General features: G+C 44.9%; 1 protein-coding gene across 1 annotated transcript in view; it reads right to left on the bottom strand.

Annotated features, from left to right (window-relative positions):
- Positions 1-17,624, bottom strand: part of RGS5 (regulator of G protein signaling 5) — a 229,978-nt gene that overhangs the window by 123,125 nt on the left and 89,229 nt on the right. The window contains exon 4 of the mRNA XM_063940041.1: positions 4,268-4,434. Within this exon, the coding sequence (XP_063796111.1) occupies positions 4,268-4,434 (167 nt within the window). The remainder of the gene's footprint in view (positions 1-4,267; positions 4,435-17,624) is intronic.

Raw genomic sequence — 17,624 nt, forward strand, 5'->3', positions numbered from 1 at the left:
GCCAGCATACCAGCGCCGGGAGATCACCCAAATAGTCAACACTTATACCATCAACAGTCAATGTTATCTAAAGCATTTTAACTGTGTGCATTATAACTTTAAACATGATGGTAAATCATTCTTCTGATGAAATTATGCTGTTGACATTTTGACTGTTGACTGATTAAGTATCGACAAGTTATACTAAGCCTGTGTTAGACAATGCCCAGCTTGTAGTCACCAATACCAGCCATACTGTATGAGCTCACATCGGACACATTGGAACTGATCTGCTTTTCACCCCATCTGCATGGAGCCTGTTGTCATCCCTGCTGTTTTGTGAATCACTTTTATCAGCTCACTTCCTACACTGAGGCCACTGCTATTGGCCCTCCTGCACTGAGTGCATCACTAGCCAACAAACTTGCCTACCACCCAAGCCCACCAGATACACTTACTGTTTAGACGTTTGGCCCACTGGAGACACTGCAATCTCTGGATACGTACCCCACCAGCCTGGGAGATATGGAGTGCAGCTTTTTCTGGGGGGACTTGCATCAGGGTAACACTGTGCACAGACTCTTGTCCTGCCCAGCAGCAGCATGCCAGGTACCCGGATTAGGAGGTCACTATGCAAGGAACCATTAGACTTACAGTAAATGTCCAGTAGTAAAGGGAGAGTCCAGAGTTCTCTACCCTCCACATAGCACATCCAGCTGCTGCATTATAGTGCAGAGTCTCTGGTTCTGCACCACTTGCGCAGCACCATGGGATGTCACCCCATGCTGCCTGTGAGAATACCACCCATGCCCATCCACTGCCTGACATCAGAAGTCTTCTCTGGCAAAGGGGTCCAGAACCAGGTGCAGAGAACAGATATTGCTGTGCCAGCAGGTTAGAGGTGGTTTCTGTGGTGGCCCCAGGGCAACTGGCCCATCCTAAAGTGTGATGCTTTGTGGGTAGAGATTTTGCTATGAGTGCTGTGGAGAATTGCTGAGTGAGGAAGTAGGAATGCGGGTTATGGGGTGTAAATTATGGAGCACATGGGTGAGCAACCTATTGTCATGTTTGTGTTTACGTACTGTATGTCTGTTAGTGATACATGCGTGCCATGTCACAGAAAGGAGGCAATCAGTTAAATAGCAGCCAGGGAGTTATCCTTTGCCGTGTGGCTGGATAAAATATTATTCAGTTTGCCCCCTATGCTAGTTTAATACTTAATACTAAATTGAATTGCTTTCATCCGTGCATAGGTCTCCTAATTGGTTCTAGCTTACCATATCTCACTACTGTACATTTTAATATACATTAAATAAATAGCTGTTAGATGTGTTTTGTTTCTTTTATTTGCAACATAAAAGTTTGTCATTTAAATATGAGCACTAGCTTGCATTGAATTACTGTAGCAAGCACAAACTCTTAATAATATACATTTATTTAATAAAAACATTACATCTGCAGTAAAAGCGCTTCTAGCTTTTTCTGTATCCATTGTATGTTACACTTTTTTTTTAAGTGTTCATTCCATATTCATTATGTGTATTATCCAAGATTTATATGGGAGAATATTACATACTGTATGGCATTTATTATAGTTAATAAATAAATAAATACATACTTTAATGAAAGGCTCCTGATATTGTGCTACATGTTGTTATCTGGCAACCAGACAATCAGTTCATATGTAACACTATATACAGTTTGTACTTTTACAACATGTACAATATATCATGTTATAAATATAATGAAAATAGGAAAGGATCTTGGTAAGACTTCTGTTCCATCTCTTTGAAGATAAATGTGTGCCTTGATAATACTGTTTTGTAGCTTTTGACAGTAAATACTGCTTACACAAATACTTGCCATGTGTCTGTTTTCTACACCCACATTTATTACTCATGTGAAAGCCAAGCTTTAATCAGAGAATAAAAGGCTACAAAAATGCCCCACTGGTGCCTTAAGAGTCCTTGAAGATGTAAAGATGAAAAAGCTGTAGGAACAAGTTAATGGATTTCTACAGCCAGCGTAAAATAATGCTGATGCAGGTGAGAGCTTTACTAATGTTTTCAGAAAGTTTTGTGAAGACTTCATTGATTTGTGGCGAACAAGCTGAAACTCAGAAAAAATCCATACACGCTGAAATATTCAGATAGGTAGGTAGGTAGACAGACAGACAGAAGCATATGCCATATGTGAAATGTATAGACAGACAGACAGACAGACAGACAGACAGACAGACAGACAGATAAATAGATGAACATCAACCTATTACTACAGTTCAAGTAGCATCCATTATATACTGTATAGCCACTATCAAATATACTGTAACCCATTAATTACCTGGTTGATTTAGCACCTAAAAGTAGTAGCAAATAATTTTTTCCCCCCAGTAACTTAACGTGGCTCATGAGCGCAACGCTTTAGCACATCATATTATATACAACACTTGCTCCTCCATTATATTGCCAATATTTAGGGGCGTTTCTTGGGGCAGGCGAGCAGTGCAACCGCACTGGGCGCCCGCAGCGGCACTAACTGTGGCTCCTTGCTTCCCCCTCCTATTTATCCCCGAGTAACCTGCTCGGGGGGTGGAGTTTCACGGAATGACGCGGTTGCATCGTTACGTCACGACGCAACCCCGTCACTCCGCGAAACTCCCCCTCGAGCGGAGTACATAGGGGGATCCAAGTTAGGAAGAGGGAAAGGCCGGCGCGAGGAGCGACTGGTGAGGCGGGCCGAAGAGCGGTAATCGCCTCTGTAAGTATTCTCTCTCTCTCTCTCTCTCTCTCAATGTGTAAATTGGGGACACCTGCCGTAATGTGTGAAATGGGGACTTTTTCCTGCCGTAGTGTGGGGATTTAATGTATCAAGGGCATTGCGGTGTGTGGCATAATATGGTGCAGGGGGCATTACTGTGTGGGGCTTAATATGGTAGAATTTTTTTTCCTGTGGTGGTCGTGATCTGTTGGAGCAGGGTCAAAAACTGGATTGTGAGGCAGTCTTTTCAGACGAGGCCATGCCCATTTAAATGAGGCCACACCCATTTAGTTGAGCCCATGCCCCCTTGCCGGGTGCGTGCGCAAGTTGTTTTTTTTATCTAGGTGTGGGGGGGGGGCACTTTTTTATGTCATGGGGGGGGGGGGCGCATTTTTAAATCTCGCACTTGGAGACAAATTGGCTAGAAACAGCCCTGCCAATATTCACCCTTTCCTCTAACTAAAACTCTAATGCATGCTCTGATGCTGTGATGTAGCCTCCTACTAATAGGCCTCAGTGAGGCCAAAGCTTGTTTGCTTTGCATATTGACCCCTTGACATCAATTCAGCAGGTTCGTGAAATGTAATGCCATGCTAGTTGGAAGTACCGACGTTTTATTATGCTCTGTTATTTGTTTGTAATCCGTATGGACTACTTTAGATATGTAGACAGAAGATTTCATATGGATTTACGAGTGTAATAAAACAGTAAAAAAAAAAGGTTTATGGGAGTTTCTATTTTTATTAATATACTTTTAAAGTTTGTGTTTGTAGTTCCGTAAGCTCCAGCATGTTCTAGCTGTTAATGGCTGCCAAGGCTTTCTGACATTTGTAGTTCCATGTGACTAATCTATTTTTTTACTTTAGACTACTACCCTGATATCCACTCTTTGGCCAAGTCTGGATTCACATTATAGGTGGGATGTATTAAGCATTGCATTGCGGTACATACTATCACTTATCGGGTATGTACCAGTCTAAATAACGCCAGTATGTACGAAGTCGAAGACATTCGCAAAGGACAGCCCTCCAGATGAGAGCTGTCCTTTGCGATCAAAGGACTTCCGGTGCTGGGAGGGATGCAATTGGATCCCTCTTAGGAAGGAATGCAAAGAAAAGCCCATAGACTTCTATTGGGTAATGCCACCCAAAGATGGCAGTACCTACTGGGTCCAAGCTCCAGAATGCATTGCATTTGCATAGTACATCCCTCTCTATAGCAGAGGGACCCAACACTGTTGGTGTCACTGTAAAATTGTGTCATGATCAGATTAGCTTGGCATAGTCTGGTGTTGCTTACCACTGTGAGGGCTAACAATGTGTCACTCCCTTGCCAGCATAAAAGCAGTGTGTAAGGCAAAATAAAAGTATGCCATCTTCATATAACCCCACCTGCCTGCTTGTATCCTACAGTATTTGTCTGACGTAGAGCAATATGTAGTCGTATGTTGTGTGTTGTTAACCGCGTTATGTGTTGCTTTTGTTTTCCATTTCTACCAGCAACAGTTTCCCACCTCTGTTCTTGCTATTACCTCTCTGGGAGCCTCGGCTTGAATGAATTCCTCATAGATTTTCTTCGCCTTTGCTGCCAGCTTGGCTGGAGACTTGACCTTTCTATAATCCTCACACGCCATCCAGAACTCAACGTTTTCCTCACTGAATTCCATCTTCAGGAAGCTCTGAAAGGCAGAAAGTCCATCTGCACATAGGAGGAGAAACAGGGTTTAAGGATACAATTTTTCAACATTTGAAAAGATTCAAATAATAACACACCTAGCCCAGATATAATTTTTGGATGATGCCAGGCCCAATCCATGTCACGTAGGTTAATGTTACTCCCACATGTGCAGACTTTGCCAAACATGTCATTTTCAGGTACCCGGACAAACCATTAGGAGGCGTATTAGTAAATGACTTATCTTATAAAACTGGCTTGTCATGGCAGAAAATCTGCCAATGGTCCCTGTTGAGATGAATTTGTTTGGTCTACTACATGATGGAATCTGCTCATTTTGGCTGTAGGGTACATGGCCAAAGTAAAACATCTTTCTGTATGTCGACATTAAATACAAACCTAAAGTGTCCATTTTTCAACCTGTAGAATTTAGAAGGTCTGCTCTCTTAAATCCTTAAGTTATTATCAAATGTGATGGTAGTGTATAAGTACTGTAGGACTTCACAAAGTTATCAGAGTCATTGCTGAATAAAAATTCAGCATTTATTACATGATTCACACTTTTGATTGGTGCATTTCCTTTTCCTTTCTGACTGCAGAGCAGCTGCACTGTTACACAGAGTGGGAGATTGTGGATTGCATTTAGACACCCCCCTCTAGAAATCCTGCATTTGCCAGTGATGAATTTGTGGACAACATAATGCTACTATTGGTTTTATAACTGTTACAGTTTTTTTTCAGAATGTTGTTTCTGGGGTCTTCAGAAATATTTTGATTGGGGCAGTATCTCTACTATTTCCTGTTCATTGCTGTTATCTCTGTATTATCCATTGTTTCCAGTATCTGCATCTGTGGTTTCCAGTTACTGCTATTCTCCTTCTGTCTCCAGTGTCCTCTGTTGCCACTATTACCTGTGTGCCTGTATTACCAACTGACGCTGTGAGCACCGCCAGCTTCTTCTTCTACTTGTAGCAAAGTATGTGTTTACGTGATCCTTAAGCGGTATGTGTTTCAAGTAATATACCAAATGTAGATAAATAATAGGATTTTATTTACCTACCGGTAAATCCTTTTCTCATAGTCCATAGAGGATACATTTAGTACCATGGGGTATAGATGGGCACTTTAAGAATTTGATAGTGTGGGCTGACTCCTCCCTCTATGCCCCTCCTTCCAGACTCAGTCTAGGAAACTGTGCCCGAGGAGACGGACATACTTTGAGAGAAGGATATAAAAGGATAGTGGTGAGATTACGAACCAGCACACACAAACAAGAGGAAAGCCATGCTAACCAAACTTGAAACAGGTACAGCAACAGCTGAACCAAACAACAATACTTAACCAAGTAGCCGTGCAGGAAGAACAAAGCACCGGGCAGGCACCCAGTATCTTCTACGGACTACGAGAAAAGGATTTACCGGTAGGTAATTAAAATCCTATTTTCTGTTACGTCCTAGCGGATACTGGAGATCCATTTAGTACCATGGGAAAGTATCAAAGCTCCCAAACTGGGTGGGAGAGTGCTGAGGTTCCTACAGAACTGATTGACCAAACTGAAGGTCCTCAGAGGCCAAGGTATCGAACTTGTAGAACTTTGAAAACGTGTTCGAATCTGACCAAGTAGCTGCTCGGCAGAGCTGTAAGGCCGAGACACCGCAGGCAGCCGCCCAAGAAGAACCCACGAACCTAGTCGAGTGGGCCTGTACAGATTTAGGAACCGGCAATCCTGCTGTGTAATAAGCATGCTGGATAGTGAACCTGATCCAGTGCGCAATTGACTGCTTTGAAGCAGGACACCCAATCTTATTGGGATCATAAAGAACAAACAGCGAGTCCGATTTCATATGACGAGCTTTTCTCTTCACATACATCTTCAAGCCCTCACAACATCCAAAGACTTTGAAGTAACAGAGGTGTCGGTAACAACTGGAACCACAATAGGTTGGTCGATGTGAAACGCAGAAACCATCTTAGGAAGGAATTGCTGACGAGTCCTGAGTTCAGCTCTGTCCTCATTAAAAAACAATGCCCCCAGCTCCGACACACATCTTGATGAAGCCAAGGCCAGCAGTGTGACGGTCTTCCACGTAAGATATTTTACGTCTACCTCCTGTAACGGTTCAAACCAGTCAGATTGGAGGAACTGCAGCACCAAATTGAGATCCCAAGGTGCCGTGGGAGGCACAAAGGGAGGTTGGATGTGCAGAACACCTTTCAAGAATGTCTGGACCTCAGGGAGAGAAGCCAATTGTTTCTGAAAGAAAATGGACAAGGCCGAAATCTGGACTTTTATGGAGCCCAAACGTAGACCCACATCCACACCCGACTGCAGAAAAAGCAGGAAACGTCCCAGATGAAATTCCACCGCAGAATATTTTCTGCTCTCACACCAAGAGACATATTTCTTCCAAATACGGTCGTAATGTTTAGACATTACCCCCTTCCTAGCTTGGATCATAGTCAGGATAACCTTGTCAGGGATGCCTTTCCTGGCTAGAATCAGCCGTTCAACATCCATGCCGTCAAATGTAGCCATGGTAAGTCTTGATAGACGAACTGGCCCTGTTGCAGAAGATCCTCACGAAGAGGTAGAGGTCACTGATCTTCAAAGAGCATCTCCAGAAGGTCCGCGTACCAGGCCCTTCTTGGCCAGTCCGGAGCAATGAGAATTACTTGAACCTTCTCCCTTTTTATTCTTTTCAGAATTCTTTGTATCAGAGGAAGTGGAGGAAACACGTACACCATCTGATAGACCCATGGAGTCGTCAGAGCGTCCACTGCCACTGCCTGTGGGTCTCTCGACCTGGAATAATACCGCTTGAGCTTCTTGTTGAGACGAGAGGCAATCCTGTAGATTTGTAGACATCCTCATCGACGTGTCAAGCACCTGAACACCTCCAGGTGAATGCCTCACTCCCCCGGGTGAAGGTCGTGTCTGCTGAGGAAGGCTGCTTCCCAGTTGTCTACTCCCGGAATGAACGCCGCCAACAACACTGCAGCGTGTTTTTCTGCCCAGAGGAGAATTTTTCACACCTCTGACATTGCTGCTCTGCTTTTCACTCCGCCCTGTCGGTTTATGTACTTCACTGCCGTCACATTGCCCCACTGGACCTGAATGGCCTGATCTTGAAGAGGATATGAGGCCTGCAGAAGGGCGTAGTATATAGCCCTGAGTTCCAGAATGTTGATTGGAAGGACAACTTCCTGACTTGACCATCTTCCTTGAAACTGCACCCCTTGGTTGACTGCTCCTCAACCTCTGAGGCTTGCGTCTGTGGTTAGCAGAATCCAATTCTGAATCCCGAACTGTCGGTCGTTGATTAGGTGAGAAGTCTGTAGCCACCACAGAATGGAGATCCTGGCCTTTGGTGACAGACGGATCCTCTGGTGCATGTGAAGATGTGATTAGGACCATTTACCCAACAGATTGAGCAGGAAGGGCTTCGCATGAAACCTTCAGTACTGAAGAGCCTTGTAAGAGGCCACCATTTTCCCCAGAGGGTGAATGCATAGATGCACCGATATCCGGGTTGGCTTCAGGACATCCTGAACCATCGACTGGATTACCAGTGCCTTTTCCAATGGAAGAAAAACTTTCTGCGACTGTGTGTCCAGTTTCATTACCAGAAATGGGAGCCTCCGAGTTGGCTCAAAGTGAGATTTCTGAAGATTTAGAATCAACCCGTGATCCAGGAGTAGTTTGGTTGTGAGGCCAATGCTGTTCAACAACCTCTCCCTGGACAGTGTTTTTATAAGAAGTTCATCCAGGTACGGAATTATGTTCACTCCCTGCTTGCGAAAGAGAAACATCATCTCTGCCATCACCTTGGTGAACACCCTTGGTGCCGTGGAGAGACCAAAAGGGCCTGGAACTGGTAGTGACAGTCCTGCAGTGCAAATCGTAGATAAGCCTGGTGAGGCGGCCAGGTCGGAATGCGAAGGAACGCATACTTGATATCCAGAGACACTAGGAATTCCATCCTCCTCCAGACCTGTGATCACCACTCTCAGAGACTCCATCTTGAATTTGAACACTCGTAAATACGGGTTCAATGATTTTAAATTCATAATCGGCCTTACCGAACCCTCCGGTTTCGGTACCACAAACAAGTTGGAATAATATCCCTTGTTTTGGACATGAGGTGGAACTGGAACAATGACCTCTGTGTACCAGTTTTTGAATGGCATCCTGTAAGGTTTTACTTGCCTCTTGTGAAACTGGTAAGCCTGATGTGAAGAATCTGTGAGGTGGGAGATCATTAAACTTCAGTCTGTAGCCCTGGGAAATAAGATCTATGACCCAAAGATCCTGGCATGATGTTGTCCAGATGTAACTGAAATTCTTTAGTCGGGCTCCCACCTGCCAGTCTTACAGGCATTGTGGTCTACCCCCACCATCACGCTGAAGGCTTTGAGGAAGCAGAGCTGGAGCTCTGTTCCTTAGAACCAGCAGTTGCTGGTTTGCGTGGTTTACCTCTAGCGCCTCTGTTGGCTGTAGAAGATCCTCTGGCTTTGCCCTAAAACTTGGCAGTCCGAAAGGACTATAGAGTAGGTCCTGAGTAGGTCTTCCTGGTTGGGGGAGCTGCGAAAGGAAGATATGTGGACTTACCCGCAGTAACTTTGGAGATCCATTTTGACTAGTTCGCCTCCAAATAAGGCCTTTCCTGTGAAGGGTAGGCCTTCCACCACCTTTCCTAGAGTACACGTCAGCAGTGGTGCATGCATTAAGCAGACCTTCTTCTTTTATGGCTTCCACCATAAAGTTTGCAGAGTCCTGTATGTGTTGCAGGAGTAACACAATCTCCCCCCTAGATAAAGAATCCAATCCTTCAATGAGGTTACCTGACCATTTAGCAATGGCTTTAGTAATCCACGCACATGCTATAGTGGGTCTCTGGTCCACCCCAGCAGCGGTGTACAAGGATTTGAGTGTAGTCTCAATTTTACGATCAGCCATGTCTTTCAGGGAGGCAGCACCAGGGATAGGTAATACAATTTTCTGTGACATCCTGGACACTGATGCATCCACCATCGGTGGACTTTCCCATTTTTTCCTATCCTCAGTAGGAAAAGGAAAAAATTAGAGTAACCTTTTAGGGATCAGAAGTAACCCATGGTTCTTCAAACAGGGTATTCAATTCCTTTGACAAAGAAAAAGTGACTGAGGACTTCTTTTTTACATTAAAATAAGATTCCTCACACTCCTCTGTCACCTTAACAGGCATTTGCAGAACGCCTCCGTGATGGGTTCTATAAAAGCCTCTATTCCCTGTGAGAGAGCAGCCTTTATTCCCTTCTGAATCCACCTCCCCCTCCTCCATGTCTGACCACTCAGCATCAGAGTCAGACTGCAGGATATGGGCCAGAGTTTGTTTTTGCGGACAAATGGCAGGGGACTGAGACGCTTGTTTGGGGACTGAGTCTCTGTTCATAATCTCATCCACAGACTGTCTTAAGTATTGCGTCTCTTTCTCATTTCGGGACAATTTATTAGAGATATTGGATAATCATTCCTTTAATGGAATCCAACCACGCTGGTTCAGCCCCGCTAGCCTGGGAAGGTGCACTACACTGAGTACATAGTAGTGAGCTCCCTGGGGAAGAGGAACACTCTGCCGTACATGAAACACACTCTTTGCCTGACATATTGTAAATGGCACATACACACACAGGAAAAGGTTAAAAGCACAATTAACCCACAAAGAGCCCTTCAAGAGAGACACAGAGGTAGCCTGGAGCCAGCACTCAGCACCCTTATAGCTAATGCCAAACTTAGCCGGGTTGCAGACTAAGTACCCAGTACTAATAATCGCACCCCCTCTGCTATGACCCCCTGGTACCGCTGAGGTAATCTGGAGTCACACCGGAGGAGCTGAGCTTCCCTGTCAGTCAGCGTTTGTGTCCACTGCAGAGGGAAAATGGTGCTGGTGAGCTGCTGGATCCGCTTGTAGTGAAGTCCCGCTCCCTCAATGGCGCGCAGTCTTTCCACTTTTTTTATACTGGCTGAGGTCATTTGTGCTTACAATGGAGACAGATCCATTTTAAGGCTTTGTTTGCCAGTGTGGATACTGTGTACAGTGTACTGAAACGCAGTTGTGTACTGAGTCTGGAGACGCAATCCGCCCCGGTTAGAAGCCATGCGTCTCCGTACCCTCATGCTGCCATAATGTCCAGCGATCCGCTAACCAGGCTGGCTTAGTACTCACCACTCTTCACTCTTCTGGCTCTCTTAGGGGAGGCGGCATGCTGCACAAATGTATGCTCGCCGTGGTGGCGCTTGTGAAAAGTTCACTCAGGAGCTAGTGTCCTGTCAGCGGGGAATGGTACCATTAACCCTTCAAGAGGATGGGCCGTTCTCCCCCCTAAGTCCCACTAAGTAAACAGGCTGGTGCCATCCAGTCCTGTCTGAAAATAACAAACAGAAAAATAAATGCAGAAAACTCTTCAGGAGCTTCCATAAGTGTGACCGGCTCCTTCGGGCACATTTTCTAAAATGAGTCTGGTAGGAGAACATAGACGGAGTAGCCAGCCCACACTATCAAATTCTTAAAGTGCCCATGGCTCCTAGTGGACCGTCTATACCACATGATACTAAATGGTTCCCCAGTATCCTCTAGGACATAAGAGAAAACAAATTTATTAAACATATGACACACTGCTAAAAACAGTGAAGAGGGTGCACATAGATCAAAACAATAAAATAATAAAAATAGTTTAAGTGATTAAAACTAATGTAACCAAGCTCCAGAAGGAGTAAATGAGATATAGAAATTAGCTCCCAATAAGAGCAAAATCAGATTAATTCAGCTCCAAAAGAGCAAGAACAATCTGGCAGCATATAGTGGAACAGATCATAGCAATAGCAGGAGGTGATTGTGTTCTGGGTAAATAGCAGGGTGCCCAGAGAAGTCTCACATATTCCCCTACAACTTCTTCTACTTGTGCCTGTCCTTACTACTGGTCTCTTAAGCCTGCATCCAAGGGTGATCTAGCGAGGCGAAGGCCCGTGTGCAGGCTCTGTCTGAGCCCCCTCCTCTTTAGCCGGCAGTGCTGTAGCTCTGGGCACTATGGTCAATAGGGGACCCTAGTGCTGTCCCAGAGTCGCACTAGACTCTGGGACAGTGCTAAGGTCCCCTAGTGACTCTAGTGCCCAGAACTACACAGCATGTGCAGGTCTCTGAGAAAATGGGATAGCGGCCAGTGATTTCCTTACTGCGCATTCACGAAACACCTGGAAGATGGACGTTGTTCCAAGCTGTGATCAGTGTGTAGGTTCTAAGGCTGTGCGCCGGGGTGATCAGCAGTCCTGAATTTCCTGTTTCGGGTTTTCAGTTCCTGAGTTCCAGATCCGGGCTCCAATTCCAGGTATGGGTCAGAGTAAGTTCCATGCTGCTGGCTGTTGTAGTTATCAGATCAGAATTCATTGGTCTCTGGTCCCTAGTTGAGTTCCAACTTCAGTTATCGAGACAGTGACACTTTTCCTTCCATCTTGAACTCAAGGGCAGCCAGTATTGGCGCACGGTATTTTATCATAACATATTCGAGTTCCAACTTCAGTTCCAGTACTATATTGTATTGAGTTTCTTAGGTAAACCTAAAGAGTTCTTTTTGGTAAGAGTTATTTTAGTGAGTTTTAGCCCTTCTATCCTATATTTATGGGTTAATAGGTTGAGTTCTCTCAAACAGCTCCAGGTTGACATCCATGGGTTCCAGTGACATATCCTAGACAACTCCAGTCAGTGGTTTCCTTCCTATGCTTTTGTGTTTCCTAGCTAGTACCTACGCAATGAGCAAGAATGAAATAAAGACTCCATGTTTCACCTTTGCTGCAGTTAAGCCCAAGGATCCTGAGGCTCCCGAGTTGATCTACAGAATACCTAGTCCGTGATAGACTCCCCCCAAAACTGAATTTCGGTGGAGTCCTTAAATGGTCTTTTAATAATGACAAAAAACATGGTGTTTGAGATTCTGGTAATGCACAGGAGAGATACATTGAACATATATTACTTCCTCTTCCTGTGTCGGTCCTATTACGTGCATCATCCATGTTTTCTCAAAATATTTCATTTGGTGTTTACTGTTAATGAACATCTGTGTATGTTGCTAAAATAAATGTCCAACACATGCTATTTTTTTCCTCGAAAGCAGTTGTACATAATATGTGATGAATGAGTAAAAAATGTCAAGTATTATCTTGACTGATTTATTTCCTGTGGTGGACAGGAAGTTGCATCATCACTTTGAGTTTTCTCCCACTTGCCCACGCTTTCATTTAATTAATAACGTGCACGGTGTTTACTCTAAAGATAAACTGAAAGAAACCCTAAAGGAATATGACATTGTCACAAGCCTTTATTTATTCAGCAAGAAAATTAGGCTAACGGTCAACAAAATATATGTTCTCAATATTAAAAAGCAATATAAATAGGAATTGAAAAATGAATTGCACAATGTAATTAAATGATGAGTACGGAATTGTATACAAAATTTTAATGCAAGAGTTGTATGGTCAAAGAACATGACCATCAACACTGTATTTATTGTATTGTATTGCATTTCTATTTATGTTTAAACCCTGTTTTTAAACATTTATAGATGACATGCCTTTTTTTTCTAAATACAGTTGTCTAATTTCTCTACAGTATACAAATATCTTAAGGGAAAAGGAATGTTAAAAATTATTATGTATTTCAATTGCCTGCAGACAGTTAATTAACACGCATTACCTTGTATAGTATGAAATAGCAGCATACACAGGGCTGCCATTAAAAATTGTGGGCCTCTGGACTGCCCAAATAGGCAGCTCCCCTCTTCCCCCCCCCCCCCCCCCAAAAAAAAATACATTAAAAAAAAATAGAAAATAAAATACAGGGCCGGCTCCAGGCCAACTAGCACCCTGAGCGAAAACATGTAAAAGCGCCCCCCCCCCCCCCCCAATGCGCGCGCCGAAGGCGTGCTCCAGGAAAAGTGGGTGGGGCCTCTTGGAAAGTGGGCGTGGTCTCATAACTTCATATTATTAGACTATAAATAAATATATTTTCACACACCCTCTACGCACACAATTAGCAGCCTCACACATAACAGCCACAGTAGTGTTCCTTACACACAATGTCTCCAGTATAGTGTCAGATAGACATGATATGCCCCCCAGCAGTGCCAGCTACACACAATATGCCCCCCTAGCAGTGCCAGTTACACGATAGTGTTCACTTTTTAGGGCAGGGAGGGCACATTTTTAAGTTAGGAGGGCAAAATGATGTACATACTGTAATGCTTGGTGCTCATCTACCTACATGGTAAAGCATGGACAGTGCGCGCCGAAGGCGCGCAGCAAAAATTTAGGGGCGTTGCTTCGTGGGGAAGGTGCGTGGCCACATAATAGTGGCAATTCGCATTACACCACACAGTAGTGCAGTTAATACACACTGCGCCAGGCAGAGCACGTTAGACACTTTGCGCCAGGCAGAGCACGTTAGACACTTTGCGCCAGGCAGAGCACGTTAGACACTTTGCGCCAGGCAGAGCACGTTAGACACTTTGCCTAGCCACAGACGCCTAGTGGGAACACTGCCAGCTACACATGACACTGCCAGCTACACATGACATGCCCCCCAGCAGTGCCAGCAACACATGACATGCCCCCCAGCAATGCCAGATACATAAATGGCCACACAGTGCCAGATATGTAGATACAGAAAAGCCCCCACAGTGCTAGCTAAATGCCCCTACAGTGCTAGATAAATGCCCCTACAGTGCTAGATAAATGCCCCCACAGTGCCAGATAAATGCCCCCAGTGCCAGATAAATGTCCCCACAGTGCCAGATAAAATGATAAATGTCCCCACAGTGCCAGATAAATGTCCCCACAGTGCCAGATAAATGCCCCCACAGTGCGCCCCACAGTGCCAGATAAATGTCCCCACAGTGCCAGATAAATGCCCCCAGTGCCAGACAAATGCCCCCAGTGCCAGACAAATGTCCCCAGTGCCAGACAAATGTCCCCACAGTGCCAGACAAATGCCCCCACAGTGCCAGACAAATGCCCCCACAGTGCCAGATAAATGTCCCCACAGTGCCAGATAAATGTCCCCACAGTGCCAGATAAATGCCCCCAGTGCCAGACAAATGTCCACAGTGCCAGACAAATGTCCCCACAGTGCCAGACAAATGCCCCCACAGTGCCAGATAAATGTCCCCACAGTGCCAGATAAATGTCCCCACAGTGCCAGATAAATGCCCCCACAGTGCCATCCTTACTGCTGTCCGGGTCCGGGCGGGCGTGCGGGTGCGGGCGGGCGGGTGCGGGGCCGGGTGCGGGCGGGAGGGCGGGCGGCCAGGAAGCGTCAAAGGCGCTTGTGTGCGCTGTGTGCGCTGCGCCGGCGTCTGACGTTAGATACCGGCGCCGCTCAGCGCGTACAGTGCACACAAGCGCCTGCAGTGACTAGGGCCGGCTGCATGTTCGAATATGGCGGTGCCAGCGCGCGGCGCCCATTAAGGGTGGTGCCCTGCGCGGCCGCTCTATTCGAACATGCCTAGAGCCGGCCCTGATAAAATATATACACACACACACACACACACACACACACGTATTGCTGCTCAGAGTATGTGCAAAGGAATTTATATATATATATATACATACATGAACATTCTTGTGCACATACTCTGAGCAACACTATATTATTCCCCACAAAGTAAATGGCCCGTGCACCTTAATAAGCACCCACAGTAATTCCCTTGTAACCATATTGGTTGATGGGGCAACTTCTTTGCTGGCTCACTTCTCCGCTCTTATCACTGTTTAGTAAATTTCCCCCTTAGTCTTATTATGATACATATGAATCTTTGCTCATCATTGCCGTTAAGCGCGGCAATCGTGGGTAATTTGCTGCAAGTATCACGGTCATTCGTGTGCACTGGATATGCCCCCGTGAACTATAGGATCACACACACGCGCAGTGGGCAGGATGAAGATGGACACATCTGTATGTGACACATGTTCATTATATTAAGGGTTTGATTCAGAGTCACAAGTAATGCCAATATTTGTGCAAATGGTCAATGTTTTTCAACTGTGCATGTGTCTAAGTCGCACAGCGCATGCACCCCAAGGTGTGTATGCATAGAGGCCAGCTACGACTGAAACACATGGGCAGTGATGTAATGAAATCCAAGTTCAGTGGCCATGTGGGATGCTGGATGAACTGGGACGTTTTTTTAAAGGGGCAATCATTAACAAGGCATGGTTGTAAATGATTGCCCCTTTAAAAAGTCTGAGTGTGGCTGGCATCCCGCACTGCCAGCATCCCACACGGCCAGACTTCATTACATCCCACCCGTGGTATCCGAAATGTCTTGGAAATGTGCTTGGCATTCCTGAGCAATGACTGGGAGGCAGAGCCGGCCATAGGCATAGGCAAACTAGGCAATTGCCTAGGGCATTTGATATGCCTAGGGGCATCAGCAGCTTCTGCTGATTACAATGATATGCAGCATGCCTATATTCTGTGTGTAGCATTTGCAGATACAGCCACAGTCTCACACAGTATATAGGCATGCTGCATATCATTTTAATTAGCAGAAGCTGCTTGTGCATCCTAGCCACATAGCAATGCAAATTAGATACATTTTCATTAAAAAAAAGTGCCCGACGTTAGCATTGAGGCAAGATTTATGAGGACACATCTGTATCCAAGCAGAGACAGAGGTCACAGTGTTAGTGGCAGTGTGAGTGGGTTGGTTGTGCAGTAGTGTTCGGAATTTGTGTAAGGAGCAGTATGTGTGCCATGTAAAAATGCACTAGTAATGTGCAGCAAATGTGTAGGGGACACTATGTGTGTCATTAAGTGTATAAGGGCATTAATAATGTGCGGCATATGTGTAAGGGACATTATGTGTAAAAGGGCATTAATAAAGGTTGTCATAATGTGTAAGGTGCGTTATGTTTATAAGGACATTAATAATGTGTCTCATATGTGTAAGGGGCATTTCTGTGTGGAATTATGTGTATAAATGCATTACTAATGTGTGGCATTATGTGTTTAAGGTGCTCTACTATGTGGCATTGCGTATAGAAAGGGCACTACTGTGTCGTCTAATGTGAATAAAGAGCAATAGGGTGTGGTGTAATGTGAATAAGGAGCAATTCAGTGTGATGTAATGTGAATAAAGGGCTCTACTGTGAGGAGTAACGTTTATAAGGTAAAGTGATACTACTGTGGGATGTAATATGAATTATGGACACTATCGTATGATCAAATGTGAATAAAGTTGCAGTACTGTGTGGCGTAATTGGAATTGGGGTTACTATTGTATGGCCATGCCCCTTGCCAGCAAAAACACACCCCTTTTTGGGCTGTGCGCCAAATGTGCGAACTGTTCCTTTTTAAAATATAGGGGGTACACACACCAAAATGGGTGAGGGGTGATAGTGCTGGGAAAGAGGTGCAAGGTCAGAGGCGGAACCAGCTGTGGTGCTAGGGGGCACCAGCCAAAATTTTGCCTAGGGCATCATATTGGTTAGGGCCGGCTCTGCTGGGAGGTGACATCACAAAGGCTATCCCTGTTGTACATTGGTGCGACTCCATGTGCAAGGAATAGGACAAACACTTTGAACACTGAAATATCTTTTGGTGCAGTATTAGCATAAGGCCACACATGCTGCGCATGCAAAAGATGCATACTGTACATGGATGAAACAGCCCTTTAGAGTGTTGATGCACTCACTATTATTATTACAGGGTGGAGTGTGTTTATTTGCAAATGTGAGCTTTCCAGCACAATACATCTACAGCTGTATGTGCTAGTTAACAAAAGTATAATTGTGTGTCTTTTCCTGCCGGGAGATATTATGATGTTTCAAATAATTTGCTGTTTTTGGCCTGAAGGCTGAATGAATGATAATTCTAGAAATGTTCAGCTGCTTTATAATTAAACAGAACAAAATATACCAATTTGCAGTGAAAGGTCCTCTAATCCATTCTCTGTTGCCTGTGGGTATGTGTACTGATCACGCTTGTTGATTGAGCAATTAAGCCCAGTAAATATAGCTCTTTTGTATGGTAGGCTAAGATAAACTGACAAGAAATTGAAAAACACAATTTAATGTGAGAGGATGAAGGGGAATCTTTGTCACCAAGCCAAGGACAGGCTAGGAGTACAGTATCTTGCACTTGTCAGCCGTCTACCTTACTATGGGGGTCATTACGAGTTGGTCG

This window comes from Pseudophryne corroboree, chromosome 9, assembly GCF_028390025.1.
Source record: "Pseudophryne corroboree isolate aPseCor3 chromosome 9, aPseCor3.hap2, whole genome shotgun sequence".
NCBI lineage: Eukaryota > Metazoa > Chordata > Amphibia > Anura > Myobatrachidae > Pseudophryne > Pseudophryne corroboree.